General features: G+C 41.5%; 1 protein-coding gene and 1 long non-coding RNA gene across 4 annotated transcripts in view; one reads left to right on the forward strand and one right to left on the reverse strand.

The window, feature by feature from the left end:
• The window catches only part of clstn3 (calsyntenin 3), a 43,508-nt gene that overhangs the window by 19,736 nt on the left and 5,929 nt on the right, over positions 1 to 17,843 (forward strand). For 2 of the 3 annotated variants that reach the window (XM_062992720.1, XM_062992722.1), the window contains 9 exons: positions 1,014 to 1,199; positions 1,293 to 1,580; positions 3,161 to 3,273; positions 5,027 to 5,186; positions 7,542 to 7,589; positions 8,478 to 8,626; positions 9,481 to 9,629; positions 12,943 to 13,169; positions 14,952 to 15,113. In XM_062992720.1, the coding sequence (XP_062848790.1) occupies positions 1,014 to 1,199; positions 1,293 to 1,580; positions 3,161 to 3,273; positions 5,027 to 5,186; positions 7,542 to 7,589; positions 8,478 to 8,626; positions 9,481 to 9,629; positions 12,943 to 13,169; positions 14,952 to 15,113 (1,482 nt within the window). The remainder of the gene's footprint in view (positions 1 to 1,013; positions 1,200 to 1,292; positions 1,581 to 3,160; positions 3,274 to 5,026; positions 5,187 to 7,541; positions 7,590 to 8,477; positions 8,627 to 9,480; positions 9,630 to 12,942; positions 13,170 to 14,951; positions 15,114 to 17,843) is intronic. The other variant, XM_062992721.1, reaches the window with a different exon arrangement.
• On the reverse strand, positions 11,501 to 14,837 carry LOC134310943 (uncharacterized). Its single transcript, XR_010011353.1, has 4 exons — positions 14,822 to 14,837; positions 13,292 to 13,311; positions 12,930 to 13,133; positions 11,501 to 12,599 (listed from the first exon to the last, which is right to left on the reverse strand). It is a non-coding gene; the product is annotated as an uncharacterized LOC134310943 (long non-coding RNA).

The following is a 17,843-nucleotide window of genomic DNA, read 5'->3' on the forward strand; positions in this document are numbered from 1 at the left end:
TTTCAAAAGCATTAGTTTGCATTTCTTAAAGTAGTTCATTGTGGAAGTACCTTTTCAACCTCATTTTATTTGCCAGACTGTGCCACTTTCTTTCCTAGAATTTTGTAATATTTAGTGGAATCCATACTTACATCTAAATGCAGTGTTTCCAGTGCCACTGGCTGCCACACAACCGCAAAGCATAGATCCATGTAGATCCACTCCATGCTAAACAGTTGGCAAGGGTTTCTTCTTTTTCTCCAAACATACCTTTGATGGTTATGACCATAGAGATCCAGTGAGTTCCAAAATTGGCTTATCTAGATGTTGCTTGGCATTACTTTATGCGTTTTTCATGCCGATCATGCTTGTGCAAGCTGTGCTGCACGATAGAACAATGCACCACCACTCCTGTGTCAGCTAAACCTTAACTTTGCTGCCATGTAGGGTTTTCCTTTGCTTTTTCGACAACCATGCCATCCCTCGTTGCTGTCATGGGTAAAAGTACCGTGGGTAAAATTCCCTGGAGTGGATGGGATCTTCCAGCAAGACAATGCGACATGGTTGGAAGAGCATGACCAAGACTTCCAAGTACTACCCTGGTCCCATAATTCCCCAGACTTTAACTCAATTGAGCATCTGTGGGATCACCTTGATTGTCATGTTCGCTCTATGGATTCTTTCCTTACACCCCCTCCAGCAGCTGTGGGATGCACTGCAGCATGGCTCCAGATACCTGTGATAACCTACCAGGACCTTATTGGGTCACTCCCAGCCCGTCTAGCTGCTGTCGGTGCTGCACATGACGGTTATATATAATAAATCCCTGATGTCATTGTTAGATCATAAGTCAGCTCATGGTTGCTGAGTATTAGCACAATGTTTAAAGAGTCAGATAATTTAATATGCTCTGGAATTAGTTTTATTCTTTTTACTTTAAAAATGAACAAAAACCTATAATTTGGTTAGGAGTGATGAAATCTTTGCACATGCATTTAAACGTGTGTGTGTGTGTATCTGTATTGAAATCTTAGGCTGGTCGAAGCGCGTTGAGTACACACCTGGTTCGGGCAGCATCCCCCTCTTCCCCAGCTTGCGTCTGGAGACATGTGAGGAAACTGTGTGGAACATCCAGGCCACCGTAGAGCTTCAGACTGGTCATATTGGGAAAGGCTGCGACCGGGACAGTTACTCTGATCGCTCTGTTAGAAGACTCTGTGGTGAGCTCTTACTTTAGCAGAAACCATTTTGAACCATTTTTGTACATTGATGTGAAATTATTGTTTGACCCTTCATTGCTTCATTATTTTCAGGTGCTGTAAGGGGTGAGGTCGACCTGCTACCGCCCCCTTCCCCAGTAGCTAATTGGACGGCTGCTCTGCCCACCCTACCCTCTTCAGATTCATCTTTAGTCTTTTCCTTCAATGGCTCCACGCATGTTGCCATGGTGCCCGAATCGGTCATGTCGGCAGTTCCAGGAGATCACTTTACCCTCCAGCTGTGGATGAGGAGGGGCGGAGCCAGTGCTCAGCCGCCAGCCAATCAGCCAAGAGGAGCTCGTAAAGAAGAAGAAACAATTGTGTGCAGCACAGTGAAAAATGGTACGTTTCAATTGTTAGTCACTCGTGACTTCTCTGTGCCCATAAAAATTGCTTGTTTGACTGCACCCAATAAAAAGAACATGGAACAGCCTAATGCCATACATTTAAAGCTGCTGGATGTTGGTGGTACTGTTTACATTCAAGCAAGCTTTACTTGGCCACAGGCTCAAGAGGTGACTGTTTTTGTTCTTGTAATAACATAACAGTCTTCAATTGAGCTTTAAGGCATCTTACTTGCACAACAGTTTCTAAACCTATGGCAGTCCAGCTCACTTGACTGTGGACAGATCTGTGCATGGTTCAGCAACTCTAAATTCATGACAGACCTTTTTTGTCAGTATAAGGTGACAGCTGGGTTTTCTTCCCTACCTTTGCCATGTATTTTTCAATGTATTTTTAATGAATGAAGTCAAAAGGTAAGATTTAAAAAAACATAAATATAATGTTTAAAATGTTATTTACTGTTTATTTTTACTGTATTACTTATTTAGTATAATTTATTATTTTATCAAATTAATTTATATATTATTAATTAAAATGTTAATAATATTAATAATATTTAATAATATTAATAATTAATATATTATCTCGGGGGCGGCACGGTGGCTTGGTGGGCACCTCACAGCAAGAAGGTCCTGGGTTTGATCCCCAGGCAGTGCGGTCTGGGTCCTTTCTGTGCAGAGTTTGCATGTTTTCCCTGTGTCTGTGTGGGTTTCCCCCGGGAGCTCCGGTTTCCAAAAAATACATGCAGTCAGGTTAATTAGAGACACTGAATTGTCCTATAGGTGATTGGGTGTGGGTGTGTGTGTGTGTGTGTGTGTGTGTGTGTCTGCCTTGTGATGGACTGGCACCCCGTCCAGGGTGTTACTGTGTGTGCCCATTGAAAAGCTGTGATAGGCTCCAGCACTCCCCTTCCTCAAACTGTTGTCACAAAGGTAAAAGCATACATTTTGGGTGATAATAGTGCCGTCTCTTACTAGTGTACTTACATTTTTGACTTCACCTGTCAGGAGTTCCAACTCCTGAATTCAAGACTTGTGCTATCGGCCTGGCTGGGCGCTCAACAGACACAGTTGATGGTTTTTCCTCATGTTTCTGCAGCAGCAACTCCTGCTGTCTTATACTTTAGCTGGCATGTGTAGTAGCAGCATGACTCTGCGAAAGCAGGATGACTTTCTGTAAGAATCTATTGCTGGAGTAAAGAATTGATTGAAGACTTGTTTTGTAGTCTTGGAGTTGTAATAGGGGAATTGGAAATGACTAGATTGGAAGAAAAATCCACGTTTTTGGTCTGTAATGTACGAGAGGCTTATTGAATAGCTAATCCGGCTAAAGTGCTGTTCTCCTCCCACCATCTCTAAGCTGACTCACTACTAAGAGTCATGGATTTAACATTTTCCTCTCTACATCTTTTGAGCTGCTATATAATTACTACTCTAAAAATACACACAACCCTCCTTTCTAATATTCTACAATATGCCTGAAGATAAAACAAACAGAAATGAATAAAAATGGTTCTGTAAGAAGATGTATGAATAAGGATCGCACTGAATAACCATGACGTGTGTTCTTATTAACAGATGACTCATATTCACACTATTCACTGTCCGTCCATGGCTGCCGTCTCTCGCTCTTCTACTGGCCCGATGTTTCTGCTGCACGACCAGTGAAATTCCTCTGGAAGCTGGAACAGGTAAACTGGAATCACTTAGACATAATTACTACTGAGTTGGTATCATTGTGTGCCTCCTTGTTTAGAGCCCTTTTGTAATCACCCCTAATGGTAAGTTAGTGGGTTATTGTTCCCAGTGCTAGTTGAGTGGTTACAGTATGAGACTAGTGATCAGGAAATTGCCAGTTCAAGCCTCACCACTGCCAAGTTGCCCCTGAGTAAAGCTCCTAACCCTCAATTGCTCAAGTTGTATTTGGTCACAATTGTGAGTTGCTTTGAATAAAAGTGTCTGCTAAATGCCGTAAAAGTATACAAATATTACAGCATTATAACAGTGCAGTGATAGCTCAGTGGATAAAGTACTGGTCTGGTAATCATAAGATTGCTGGTTCAGGCCCCACTACTGCCAAGTTGACACTGATGGACCCTGATCAAGGCCCTTAGCCCATTGTCCAGTCACAATTGTAAGCCGCTTTGGATACAAGCGTCTGCTAAATCCCATATAAGTACTCAAATATTCCAACATTTTAACAGTGCAGTGATAGCTTAGTGGTGAAGGTACTAGCCTGGTAATCATAAGGTTGCTGGTTCAGGCCCCACTACTGCCAAGTTGACACTGATGGACCCTGAGCAAGGCCCTAAACCCATTGTTTAATCACAATTGTAAGTCACTGGCGCCCAAGTGGCGCAGCGGGATATTCCGCTATCACACCAGCGCTGAGATTCTGAACTCCTTTGTTCAAAACTCACAGTTGCCACTGGTCGACTGGTCGCCATCTAGTGGGCATAAATGGCAGTGCCTGCAGCAGACACTAGTTGGCTACCATGTCTGCTAGGGCGGGATGACCGGACTATGTGGGTGGGGTCTTCTAATGCAGTGCAAGGACCCTGATTAATAGATAGAGACGCCTGTGCAGACTGCATGGGTGAAAAAGAAAGGGTCGGAGGAGGCGCGAGCAGGAAATATACCCTCCTCGAATGCAACCAGGAGTCCCCAGCAGCAAAAGACAAATTGTAAGTCACTTGGGAAATTGCCCTTGCCTCTGTTATGGCATATTTGCCACAAAAAGTGAACTCAGACTATTAAAGCATGAAATTACACAACTGGAACTTGAATGAAACACATTTTCTAAAACACAATTTCTTTTACGCAAGAAACAATGGTAACTAAAACTATTAACCTTGTAAAAAAAGGAATTGCCATCTTGGGAAAAAATCACTCATTTTGAACCTTACCATTCAAGTCGATGTCACCTTCAGTTTTTAGGCTGTAGGACTCCATTGAACCAAAGTGAGAGCCTTTATTTTCATATAGAGAAAATGGGATTCATATCAGCTTGTCTGACATTTACAAAGAAAAATACCTAAATGATCCCTAAACCTGTGTTCTATTGACAGATAGACATATTTATTCAACAAGGGTTTCATTATAACATTTTAGCATTGCATAATAACAAAAACAATACAACAACAGTCAAAATAGCAGTGGTAATGTGATGGTGTTAGGGGGGCTGACATCTTTAAGCTTTGTGCTCATATCACCTACAAGAAAACATACAGTTATGGATATTCAAACATTTTTAATTAAAAATAATTAAATCAATGATGCTAACAAGGAGTTGGAGTTGGATACTAAAATTACCATCAGTTAGCTAGCCAGCCTGCTAACCACACACTGCACGCTACATATAGTGTGTGTGAATATTAACAGAATGTTTATTAAAGTTGTATGTGGTTTTAAATTTGGTTTAATTGGCTTATTTGTATTTATCAGGTGTGTGACAGTGAGTGGCATCACCTGTCCCTCAGCGTACAGTTTCCCTCTGTTACACTTTATGTCGATGGTGTAACTTTTGATGCTGCACTTATCCATGACAATGGTGCCATCCCAAACCCAGCTCCACATCAGCGTCTAGTGATCGGAGCATGCTGGGGTGAGTGAACTAAACACAATATACACTACACAATACACTCTACACAACTATACAATATACTGTACACTACACAATACACACTACACAACTATACAATACACACTACACAATATACACTATACAACTATACAGCACACACGACACAAATATACATGATACCTTACACAACTATACAATATACACTACACGCAGTGGCTGCAAGACTGCGAGACTGCAAGGGAAGCTCAGCTTCCCCTAAAATGTCAAAAATTAAATGGTCAAATATGTACAGTTGTGTTAACATTTCATTGACTACAAATGCGTTAGAACACGTTCATCTCGAAGACGAGTTCGTTCAGAATCAGCTACTTATCACAAATCGACTGACTCCATTTTGTTAACTCCCAGAGCGTCAATGCATTTGCCCGTAGAAGCTGAGCGTCTATTCACTTCAATGGGACTGCATGGAAAAGTTTTTTTCATTGCTTCGAAACTCGCCGGTCATTGGATAAATGCCACGATTTTGTCCCGCCCCCGGACGCTGAGCGTCTCTGGGGGTGAATGGAGCTGTGGGCGGGTCTGGACGCGGAGCTTCTGCAAGATGATTGAAGGATCAGTCGAAAGGCTGAATCCCGTTTTGATTGACAGCTAGTTTGAGATCTACACGTCACTTAATCACTGGGAGCTTCAGTCCCATTGCGAATTTTGCGAGTGAAGTCGAAAGACAAACTGCAACCCATTTCTTGGTATTTGCTTGGTGAAATTATTTGACCATTTCCATTGTTCACTGTGTAAATAAAACACACTCATAGTATTTGTTTCAGGACACTGGTCAAGTCCCTGGAAAAGACGCCTACTTGGTACGATAGGATCACAGGCCATTTTCTTGAAAAGGAACGGAGGGCAGAATTTATGTATAAATAAATTGACAAATTTTATGATGTAAGCCAACAATGAGCTTCCCCTCTTTGAAAGACCAGCAGCCGCCACTGACTACACCAAACATTTTACTGTATAATACAACCTACACAACTATACAATACACACTACACAACCATACAGTACACATTACACTAATACACACTACACAACTAAACAGCATAGATGACACAAATATACAATACACCCTACACAACGACACTACATACAATATACACTACACCAAAAATTATATAATCCAAACTATACAGCACACGACACAAATATACAATACACTCAACACAACCATTCAGTACACACTACACAAATATACAGTACACCCTACACAAATATACAATACACCCAACACAACCATGCAATGCTCACTTCACAGCCATACAGAACAGACCACACAACTATAGAATACACAATAGACCCTACCCAATAATACAATGCATGCAATATAATATACACTACACAATACACCCTACACAACAATGCAATATACACTACACAATACACCCTACACAACAATACAACACTTGGTACACAATACACCCTACACAATAATGCAATATAATATACACTACACAAAACACCCTACAGAACAATGCAATACACATTAGACAATGCACTACACAGCAATACAATACACACTACACAATAACAATACGCAGAACATAGCCAATACTTAAGACTTAAGAAGTGGTACACTACATGATCAAAAGTATGTGGACACCCCTCCTTAATAACATCATTAATATAGAGAATTGCATGCTTCCACCTTTGTAGCAATAGCTTTGAATAGGCCTGATCCTGTTTTAGCATGGCTGTGCTCCTGTGCACAAACTATATGTATATGCCATAATGACCTGTTTTGACAAGTTTGGTATAAGGGAAACTACGAACCAGCACAGAGCCATGACCTCAACCCCACTCAACACCTTTGACATAAATTGGAACATTTAATACAAACCAGATTTTTTAAATCAAACAGTAGTGCTTGGCCTAACTTATGCTTTTCTGACTGCTTGGTGACAATTTAAAAATAGAATGTCGAGCTTATGCTCAGGTGTCCACATTTTTTGACCATGTAGTGTATGCTTCTGCAGTGCAGCAGTGCCTCTGTTTTCTGATGGTACTTATCTAAAATACACTTCAGTGCAGAAGCAATGCAGCAGTGGTCCGGGTGAAAGTGTTTCTCCTCTGTAATTACATTCTGTGTTTGCATTTACGACTGATATTAAACTGTCTGATTTAGTTATTGTTCAGCCAAAAACATCTGTGTGTAAAAGTAAGTGTGTGTGTGTGTTGATGCAAGGCTGCCCAGCAAAGCTTTTAGTCTCCTTCTGTCCTGCTAACTGCACTGCACGGTGTTTGAATCTCCACACTCATGCTTCACTATAATGCTGAAGCATTATAGTGCCTTTAATTCCTTGTTTCTTTTGTGATGTTTAGATCTGGGGCTCAAGCATAAAGACAACAACAGCATCCCAGAGGGTACAGGTAATATTTGTGCTTCCTAGATAACGTGTATGTGACAATGTGTAATTTTGTCTGCGTAATTTGGAGTCATTTTGGACCGATCCCAAAATTAAGCTTCAGTATTATAAGACTGACACCTGGTTACTACAAAGGTTATGCAATACTCTTATAAGGGTCTTTTTAGGAACTAGAAGGCCATACAACAATGCTAAATGACACTGTTTTACTTACTAGTTTCTGTATGTATATTTGACCCAGTAGAGGTTTAAAAAAAATACAACCTTAAACTTTAAACTCTTCTAAGAAATCCTGCTTCAAGATGCTGAAAGCATTTAGACAAGTCTGAACAATGGTCAGATAAAACAAACAAACAAACAAATGGCAATAATCTACGGCAGTAATCAAGCTTGTCATGTTTGTAGCTAAGTGAAGTATGGAGGTGGGAGCATCATGATATGGGACTGACTTTCTGCAAACACTTCTTCCCTCAGACAGCTAATTGTGTCTGAGTGTCCCGCCAGTAGCTATGCTGAGATTCGAACTCAAGAGCTTGAGCTCTCAACAGTGGTGAAAATACACCCACATTCCAATAGAATACATCCTTAAAACCTGTCTCTGATGTGTTGGTCTGGGGGCTTATGGGAAGTTGAGTCCCAAAGTCCTTAGCAATGGACGACGAATCTGGAAGCGTGACAATGTGTCATATGTGTAAAGATGAGAACAAAAACATTCTGTGTAAATTTAAAATATATTTAAACATTTTAAGTATTATCAATAACAAAAATAGAAGTAATTGAATTATTAAAATTTCCTGTGTTTTGGTTTGTATTATCGTGTATTTTACTGTAAAGGTTTTCATTGTTTTTGTGTCATTAATAATAACCACTTTTGTCCTTACGTGGTCCTCAGAGAGGTTTGTAGGTGGTTACCGGGGCTTGTTGTCTGGAGTAACGGTGCGTCCTGGAAGCGTGGAACCCCACAGTGTGGTGGAGTGTCTGTATGCCTGCAGGGAGGGCCTGGATTTTGGAGATCTTGAGAGCCTTGGCTCAGGCATGAAGGTATGATGTTAGAATAAGGATTTGTTAACAGCTTGATGTTTTGTTGTTTTGTTAACAGACTCTGCTGATGCAGATTTATCAGAGAGAGGATCAGTATTGGTGGATTTATTTAAAATGCTGATCAGTTTTATTTAAAATGCTGATCAGTTTTCCTTTAAATTCTTCATCCTTTTATTTCATTAGAAACGACAGATAAGCCGCTCAGGTGGCGCAGCGGTAAAGTACGCTAGCGCACCAGAGTTGGGGTTTCGAATACATCGTATCGAATCTCAGCTCTGCCTTTCCGACTGGGCTGGGCGGCTGCATGAACAACGATTGGCTGTTGTTTATAGGGTTAGGGGTAAAAAGTTGTATCATAGGTCCTCATAACTGGTGCAAATGCAGCCCCTGATGGCTGACTGATGGCGCCGGCACAGGGCTGAGGAATAATGCTGATGGGGGTGTGGCCCTCTGTACACAGTGCCCGTCGGTGTATGAACTCGACTTGTGCGGGTGAAAAATGCAGTCTGTACTGACTGTACGTGCTGGAGGGGGCGTATGTCAGTTGAGAGGCGTTCCTCAGTCAGTGGTGAAGGGTCGAATCAGTATAGAGGACGCATTCAGGGTAATTGGACACGACTAGATTAGGGGAGAAAATTGGGGGAAAGAAGTGAAAAAAAAAAAAAAAAAAAAAAAAAAAAAAAAAAAAAAAAAAAAAAGATAAGATAATCCTTTATTAGTCCCACAGCGGGGAACTTCAGTGTTGCAGCAGCGAAAGGATATCAAGGCAAAAAATAGACAAATTAACAGTACAGTGTAATACTGATAGTAAGGACGGGTTTATTGCTTCAGTGCTTTGCTTCATGTTTTCTCAGGTGCATGTGAACCCCAGTCAATCTGTGCTGGTGTTGGAGGGAGACGATATCGAGAGCTTCAACCGAGCTGTTCAGCAGGTGACATACAGAAACTCGCTGCGCTTCGCCACCCCGGGGGTGCGACCTCTCAAACTCAGCACATCCCTCAGGTAAACAAAACATAGAGAAGTGTGTTATACCAAAATTGTTTATCACATTTGTTTCCTGTAGTTCACGTGTTGAATGCAGCAGATCTGATCAGCATAAGGACCTGAGTCACTTTAATGAGGGCCAAATCATTATGGCCAGATAACTGGTTTGAAGTATCTCCAAAAACAGCATGGATTACACTAATTCACAAATCAGAACTAATTATATGGACACAGAGAAGTCAGCAATATTCGTTCATAATCACTAACAAAGGTTTTCCTGGGGGTACTGTGTATGCTTCTGCTTCCCAAAAACATACAAATAATAAGTAAGTGATTGAATGGGTGAGTGTGTGGTGTCCTGTTACAGACCCACACTATGTTCAGCCTTGTGCTTAATGTTTCCTCATGGCACCAGACCCACTGTGATCCTGACCACAATAAAGAAGCTAAATAAATGAATATTTAATAAACAATGAATATTTTAATAGCAGGTTGTGGATTTCACAAGGAAAACATTAGTGAATTGAGTTGCACTGGAGCCAGTGACTGTGATCAAGATAAAGCGGTGAAGATGATTAGATAAATGAAGGTTTATTTAAAATGGGTCAAATTACGCTCCACATTGAGGTTTCCTTGGTTTGTGTTTTGTATTAAAAGCTAAAATGACCTGCTTCTGTCTATGAAACAATGGGAATCAATGTTCATAGAATAACAAAAGAAAATCGATACTGCAGCTCCATTTAAAGCATCTGTATGCACAGATGCAGAGGATCAACATCTGTAAATGAATACTGGAGGAAAGGAAAAGTGCACGACTATTTATAGATCACTGAACAGAGGGAATAAAGCACAGGAGGAAGTAGGTTAGACGGGCATAAAAACAATCGTCCCGACTGAGCAGTGTGTTTTATGACTTAACTGTGGTGTAATCAGATTAAAGGGCATAAGGTTACGATACCAGATGGACCTTCATCAGAGATCAGAAATAAAAATACATCCAGCTGCTCACTGTGACACACAAATATAAAAGCTGCTGAAAACAATAGTGGTCAGTTTGTCTTTAAAGGCCCTTTAACACCTCAACTGCTGTGTAATAATAATAATAATAATAATAGTAGCTTTTATTTCATTTTCATGTTTTACCACCGCTTTGTCCTGGTCAGGATTGTGGTGGGTCAGGTTTTCCCAGATCATTTGGCACAATGCAATAACACAACTTGGACAAGAAAACAATCCATCACAGGGCCTCAGCCTTAACTCAGACAGAGCCAATCATATGTATGTACATGCATGACAGGTCGATAGCACCTCTGGGGATACAAAATAGAAAACATAATAAATAATTGTTTTTACTGTTGTTATTACAAGTTTTAAAATAAAAAGAGAAAGAAAGTAATAAAAATGTAAATAAAATTGTCAGGAATTGCTCCATTACCCAGGAGCCCTTGGAGGATCATGTGACCTCTGACAGGCAGCCGGCAACCTGTCAGAGATCAGTATCACCTGATTTCTAATCATGCACACCTGTTCTATAGTTTATTTAAATCATTGTATTTCAGAGCGTACTGAGCGGTTTTTGATCATCTTTGTGTTTTCTGTTTTTTTACTTTTTGCTTACGTTTGACCGTGTCATTGGATTTCCCTTTATCGGCTTATGTATATCTGGATATCGACCTTTTTGCTTGTGTTTTCGACTATGATTCTGGACTGTGATTTCAATAAACCGTTTTGCCTCTTCTGCGAGCGTCCTTCATTGATATGAGTGTCGCAAATATCAGACAGCAATTATTTGCAAAAAAAATTTATTTGAGTAAAAACAGTACAAAGACAGGATATTTAATATTTTAATTTATAATTAATTTTGTTTTTTATTTTTCATATTTACTCATTCTTAATTTGATGGCTATAAAATTATTACCACTGCTACATTCCGTAATTTTTATTTTTTAATAGTCTCGGGACACAGGTGGTGCAGAGATAAAACACACTAGCACACCAGAGCTTACATTTCAAACCTCAGCTCTGCTATTAGGCTGGGCTGGGCGCTTACATGAACAACGATTGGCTGTTGTTCATACAGGGTGGGAAACCGGATAGGGACTCCTCATAACTGAGGCAGTTACGACCTCTGCTGGCCTCTGCTACCTGCACAGAGTTGAGGAATAATGCGTTAATCAGGGTGTGGCTTTCCGTACACAAAGCTGATCCACATAAACTCGCAGTTGGCTACTGCACACGTGTTGGAGGGGACGTGTGTCAGTCTCACTCTCCTCAATCAGGCCGGGGATCGGCATCAGTTGAGAGGAAGCGTAATGCAATTGGGTAATTGGATAAAGAAGGGGAGACAATGCATAAAAACAAAAATATAAAATAGTCTCGGGACAGCGTTTTTAAATATTGTGCTTCATTTTTAGTTGGAGACAGGTCTGGACTGCAGGCAGACCAGTCTATCACCTGCACTCTCTTACTAAAAAGCCACAATGCTGAGACACTTGAATTGTGTGGCTTGGCTGTGTCTTGCTGAAACAAGCACATTCATTTGTGCTTGTTTCAAAATTATTTATTAAGATGGACGCTCAGGTGGCACAGCAGTAAAAACACATGCTGGAACCAGAGCTGGGATCTTGAGTACATTGTATCAAATCTCTGCTCTGCCTGCCGGCTAGGCTGAGCGGCCACATGAACAACGATTGGCCTGTTGTTCAGATATGGGTGGGATTAAGCCGCATAAGGTCTCTCTCTCTCATAACTAATGCAATTACGACCTCTGCTGGCTGATTGATGGCGCTTGCACAGAGACGAGAAAAGAGTGCTCTCAGAGTGTGTCTCTCCGTACACAGTGCTGGTGATAAGAGTGTAGGTGATAAGATGCATACGGCATGCTGCCCACGTGTCGGAGGGGGCGTGGGTTAGCTTTGTTCTCCTCAATCAGAGCAGGGATCGGCATTGGTGGAGAGGAAGCATGATGCAATCGGGCAATTGGACACACTAAAAAGGGAGAAAAAGGGGAGAAAATGCATAAATAAAATATTTTACAAAATTATTTATTAAGGTTAAATTATTATTTTTATTATTATTATTACAATGGATGTGTAGGGATGTGTCTGCATGTCTTTGGGAAGTGAAAGAAAAACAAAATACCTGGAGAAAACCCACAGATTGTTAATGACATGCTGTTGATTACCAATCATGTTAATAGTGATTTAGTTCTATTCAGAAGTCTGTTTGGTATGGATTTTCCTGTGTTATTAATTATGTTAATTAATTTCAGTAATTATGTGGCTTTTAGTTAGCGTACCAATTATCATGTTGTCTCACTGTGTTTCTGCAGATGTTCCAGCGAGGATGGCTGCCTCTCTCTGAAACAGCTAGAAGGTTATCTGGTGGTGCTCCAGCCAGACGCCCCTCAGATCTCTTTGTCGGGTGTAGGACCACACTTGGCTCGTCCCGCCCCGGAATTTGAGATGGCGCACGGAGTGCCGCTGTTCCCTCAGCTCCGAATCGTCTGCTCCCTCTCTCACTCTGTGAACACGGCGGCCCAGGACATGGAGGGAGGAGGTGAGGAAACTCAGGAACAACCCAAATATTCAGAGTTTTAAAACCTGGATTCTGTACAAAGTGGCTGATAGATGTAATGCTCATGACTCATAGTCATAGTGCTGTAGCATCATTCTGCCTACCAGATTATTGTAGGAGGATCCTGGCATGAGAGAGCAGCAGAGTGGGAGTGAAACAAGTATGAATGTGGATAATATGACAAAGAAACCCAAAATTGATTTTATGGTACACAGTAAATACAAAGTATCTATGGTCTTAGTTCATTTTATTTAATGTTTACAAAGAGACCATACATCTGTAGGGCACATTCACCGATCAGGCAAAACATTAAAACCACCTCCTGGTTTCTACACTCACTGTCCATTTTATCAGCTCCACTTACCATATAGAAGCACTTTGTAATTCTACAATTACTGACTGTAGTCCATCTGTTTCTGTACATACTTTTTTATCCTGCTTTCACCCTGTGAAGCAGGTATTATTTAGGTGGTGGATGATTCTCAGCACTGCAGTGACACTGACAGTGTGGTGGTGTGTTAGTGTGTGTGGTGCTGGTATGAGTGGATCAGACACAGCAGCTCTGCTGGAGTTTTTAAATACCATGTCCACTCACTGTCCACTCTATTAGACACTCTTACCTAGTTGGTTCACCTTGTAGATGTAAAGTCAGAGACGATCGCTCATCTATTGCTGCTGTTTGAGTTGGTCATCTTCTAGATCTTCATCAGTGGTCACAGGGTGATGCCCACGAGGAACTGTTGGCTGTATATTTTTGGTTGGTGGACTATGCTCAGTCCAGCAATGCCAGTGAGGTGTTTAAAAACTCCAGCAGCGCTGCTGTGCTTGATCCACTCATACCAGCACAACACATACTAAAACACCACCACCATGTCAGTGTCACTGCAGTGCTGAAAATGATCCACCACCTAAATAATACCTGCTTTGTGGTGGTCCTGGGAGAGTCCTGACCATTAAAAAACAGCATTAAAGGGGGCTAACAAAGCATGCAGAGAAACAGATGGACTACAGTCAGTAATTGTAGAACTACAAAGTGCTTATATATGGTAAGTGGAGCTGATAAAATGGACAGTGAGTGTAGAAACAAGGAGGTGGTTTTAATGTTATGGCTGATTGTTGTATACAGTGTATACATCTTATACATTTACATTTTTGGCTTCCACAGTAAACATTTCCCTACTCTAGTTCAAGTAGATAAAAATCAAAGGATACAAATCTGCTAAAACCCTGTTAACACAAAGGTATAAGTAAAATACGAGGGTTCTTCAAAAACTTTCCACACTTTCCACACAGTCAAGCTAGCTTCACTTTGCCATGGTTTGAAATGGAAAAAGAGATGCCCCAGTTTCTGCCTTTTTTGTGTATGTAATTAGCAAAAAACCTCAAGATCTTGCATGGCAGCCTGTAAACCCAGGGTGATTTGTGAAACTTGCATAAAGTTCCATTAGCTTTTACCAAATTCATTCTCCAAAACTAGAAAGAACAGATGCAGCAATTATTCAAATAATAAGGCTGACATGGCATCTAATTCCCCTACAAATTTCCTTTATACTTTTGACAACAAGTAACAACAATGATAGTCGTTGCTTTTTGAGTGTTTTCGGGATATGCACATGGTTCATCTGTAACCTCACCTGCATAGGAAAATACCACAGGTAGATGAACTGAACTTGGGGCTCTGCAGGAGCGGACTAGCGCAACAAACTGCTGCAACAGAGTTATGGTTTGACTACTGATGTTGGACTCTTTCTGTGCCTGAATCAGCTCTCATGTCAGACGCAGTAGCTCACACTCTGGATGGATGTGAGGTCCAACCGCTGGGGGAGGAGCTAAACCCAGAGAAGGAGGAGCTTCTGGTAGACATGGATACACTAAAAGAGAAAGGGTTGGACATCATCAACACAACGGCTTACATCGCCATCACTGGTCAGTAATGTACAGAACAAATGCAAACATCATATATATATACAGTTATATATATATATATATATATATATATATACAGGGGTTGGACAATGAAACTGAAACACCTGGTTTTAGACCACAATAATTTATTAGTATGGTGTAGGGCCTCCTTTTGCGGCCAATACAGCGTCAATTCGTCTTGGAAATGACATATACAAGTCCTGCACAGTGGTCAGAGGGATTTTAAGACATTCTTCTTGCAGGATAGTGGCCAGGTCACTTTGTGATGCTGGTGGAGGAAAACGTTTCCTGACTCGCTTCTCCAAAACACCCCAAAGTGGCTCAATAATATTTAGATCTGGTGACTGTGCAGGCCATGGGAGATGTTCAACTTCACTTTCATGTTCATCAAACCAATCTTTCACCAGTCTTGCTGTGTGTATTGGTGCATTGTCATCCTGATACACAGCACCGCCTTCAGGATACAATGTTTGAACCATTGGATGCACATGGTCCTCCAGAATGGTTCGGTAGTCCTTGGCAGTGACGCGCCCATCTAGCACAAGTATTGGGCCAAGGGAATGCCATGATATAGCAGCCCAAACCATCACTGATCCACCCCCATGCTTCACTCTGGGCATGCAACAGTCTGGGTGGTACGCTTCTTTGGGGCTTCTCAACACCGTAACTCTCCCGGATGTGGGGAAAACAGTAAAGGTGGACTCATCAAAGAACAATACATGTTTCACATTGTCCACAGCCCAAGATTTGCGCTCCTTGCACCATTAAAACCGACGTTTGGCATTGGCACGAGTGACCAAAGGTTTGGCTATAGCAGCCCGGCCGTGTATATTGACCCTGTGGAGCTCCCGACGGACAGTTCTGGTGGAAACAGGAGAGTTGAGGTGCACATTTAATTCTGCCGTGGTTTTATGTTTTTTGGATACAATCCTGGTTAGCACCCGAACATCCCTTTCAGACAGCTTCCTCTTGCGTCCACAGTTAATCCTGTTGGATGTGGTTTGTCCTTCTTGGTGGTATGCTGACATTACCCTGGATACCGTGGCTCTTGATACATCACAAAGACTTGCTGTCTTGGTCACAGATGCGCCAGCAAGACGTGCACCAACAATTTGTCCTCTTTTGAACTCTGGTATGTCACCCATAATGTTGTGTGCATTGCAATATTTTGAGCAAAACTGTGCTCTTACCCTGCTAATTGAACCTTCACACTCTGCTCTTACTGGTGCAATGTGCAATTAATGAAGATTGGCCACCGGTCCAATTTAGCCATGAAACCTCCCACACTAAAATGACAGGTGTTTCAGTTTCATTGTCCAACCCCTGTATATATATATATATATATATATATATATATATATATATATATATATATATATATATATATACACATATACACAGTGGGGCCAAAAAGTATTTAGTCAGCCACTGATTGTGCAAGTTCTCCTACTTAGAAAGATGAGAGAGGTCTGTAATTTTCATCATAGGTACACTTCAACTATGAGAGACAAAATGAGAAAAAAAATCCAGGAAATCACATTGTAGGATTTTTAAAGAATTTATTTGTAAATTATGGTGGAAAATAAGTATTTGGTCAATAACAAAAGTTCAACTCAATACTTTGTAACATAACCTTTGTTGGCAATGACAGAGGTCAAACGTTTCCTGTAAGTCTTCACCAGGTTTGCACACTCTGTAGCTGGTATTTTGGCCCATTCCTCCATGCAGATCTCCTCTAGAGCAGTGATGTTTTGGGGCTGTCGCTGGGCAACACAGACTTTCAACTCCCTCCACAAATTTTCTATGGGGTTGAGGTCTGGAGACTGGCTAGGCCACTCCAGGACCTTGAAATGCTTTTTACGGAGCCACTCCTTCGTTGCCCGAGCGGTGTGTTTGGGATCATTGTCATGCTGGAAGACCCAGCCACGTTTCATCTTCAATGCTCTCACTAATGGAAGGAGGTTTTGGCTTAAAATCTCACGATACATGGCCCCATTAATTCTTCCTTTAACACGGATCAGTCGTCCTGTCCCCTTTGCAGAAAAACAGCCCCAAAGCATGATGTTTCCACCCCCATGCTTCACAGTAGGTATGGTGTTCTTGGGATGCAACTCAGCATTCTTCTTCCTCCAAACACGACGAGTTGAGTTTTTACCAAAAAGTTCCATTTTGGTTTCATCTGACCACATGATATTCTCCCAATCCTCTTCTGGATCATCCATATGCTCTCTGGCAAACTTCAGACGGGCCTGGACATGTACTGGCTTAAGCAGGGGGACACGCCTGGCACTGCAGGATTTGAGTCCCTCTCGGCGTAGTGTGTTACTGATGGTAGCCTTTGTTACTTTGGTCCCAGCTCTCTGCAGGTCATTCATCAGGTCCCTCCGTGTAGTTCTGGGATTTTTGCTCACCGTTCTCATGATCATTTTGACCTCACGGGATGAGATCTTGCGTGGGGCCCCAGATCGAGGAAGATTATCAATGGTCTTGTATGTCTTCCATTTTCTTACAATTGCTCCCACAGTTGATTTATTCACACCAACCTGCTTGCCTATTGTAGATTCACTCTTCCCAGCCTGGTGCAGGTCTACAATTTTCTTCCTGGTGTCCTTCGACAGCTCTTTGGTCTTGGCCATGGTTGAGTTTGGAGTCTGACTGTTTGAGGCTGTGGACAGGTGTCTTTTATACAGATAACGAGGTCAAACAGGTGCCATTAATACAGGTAACGAG

Source organism: Trichomycterus rosablanca, chromosome 3 (assembly GCF_030014385.1).
Source record: "Trichomycterus rosablanca isolate fTriRos1 chromosome 3, fTriRos1.hap1, whole genome shotgun sequence".
NCBI classification, from domain to species: Eukaryota; Metazoa; Chordata; class Actinopteri; order Siluriformes; family Trichomycteridae; genus Trichomycterus; species Trichomycterus rosablanca.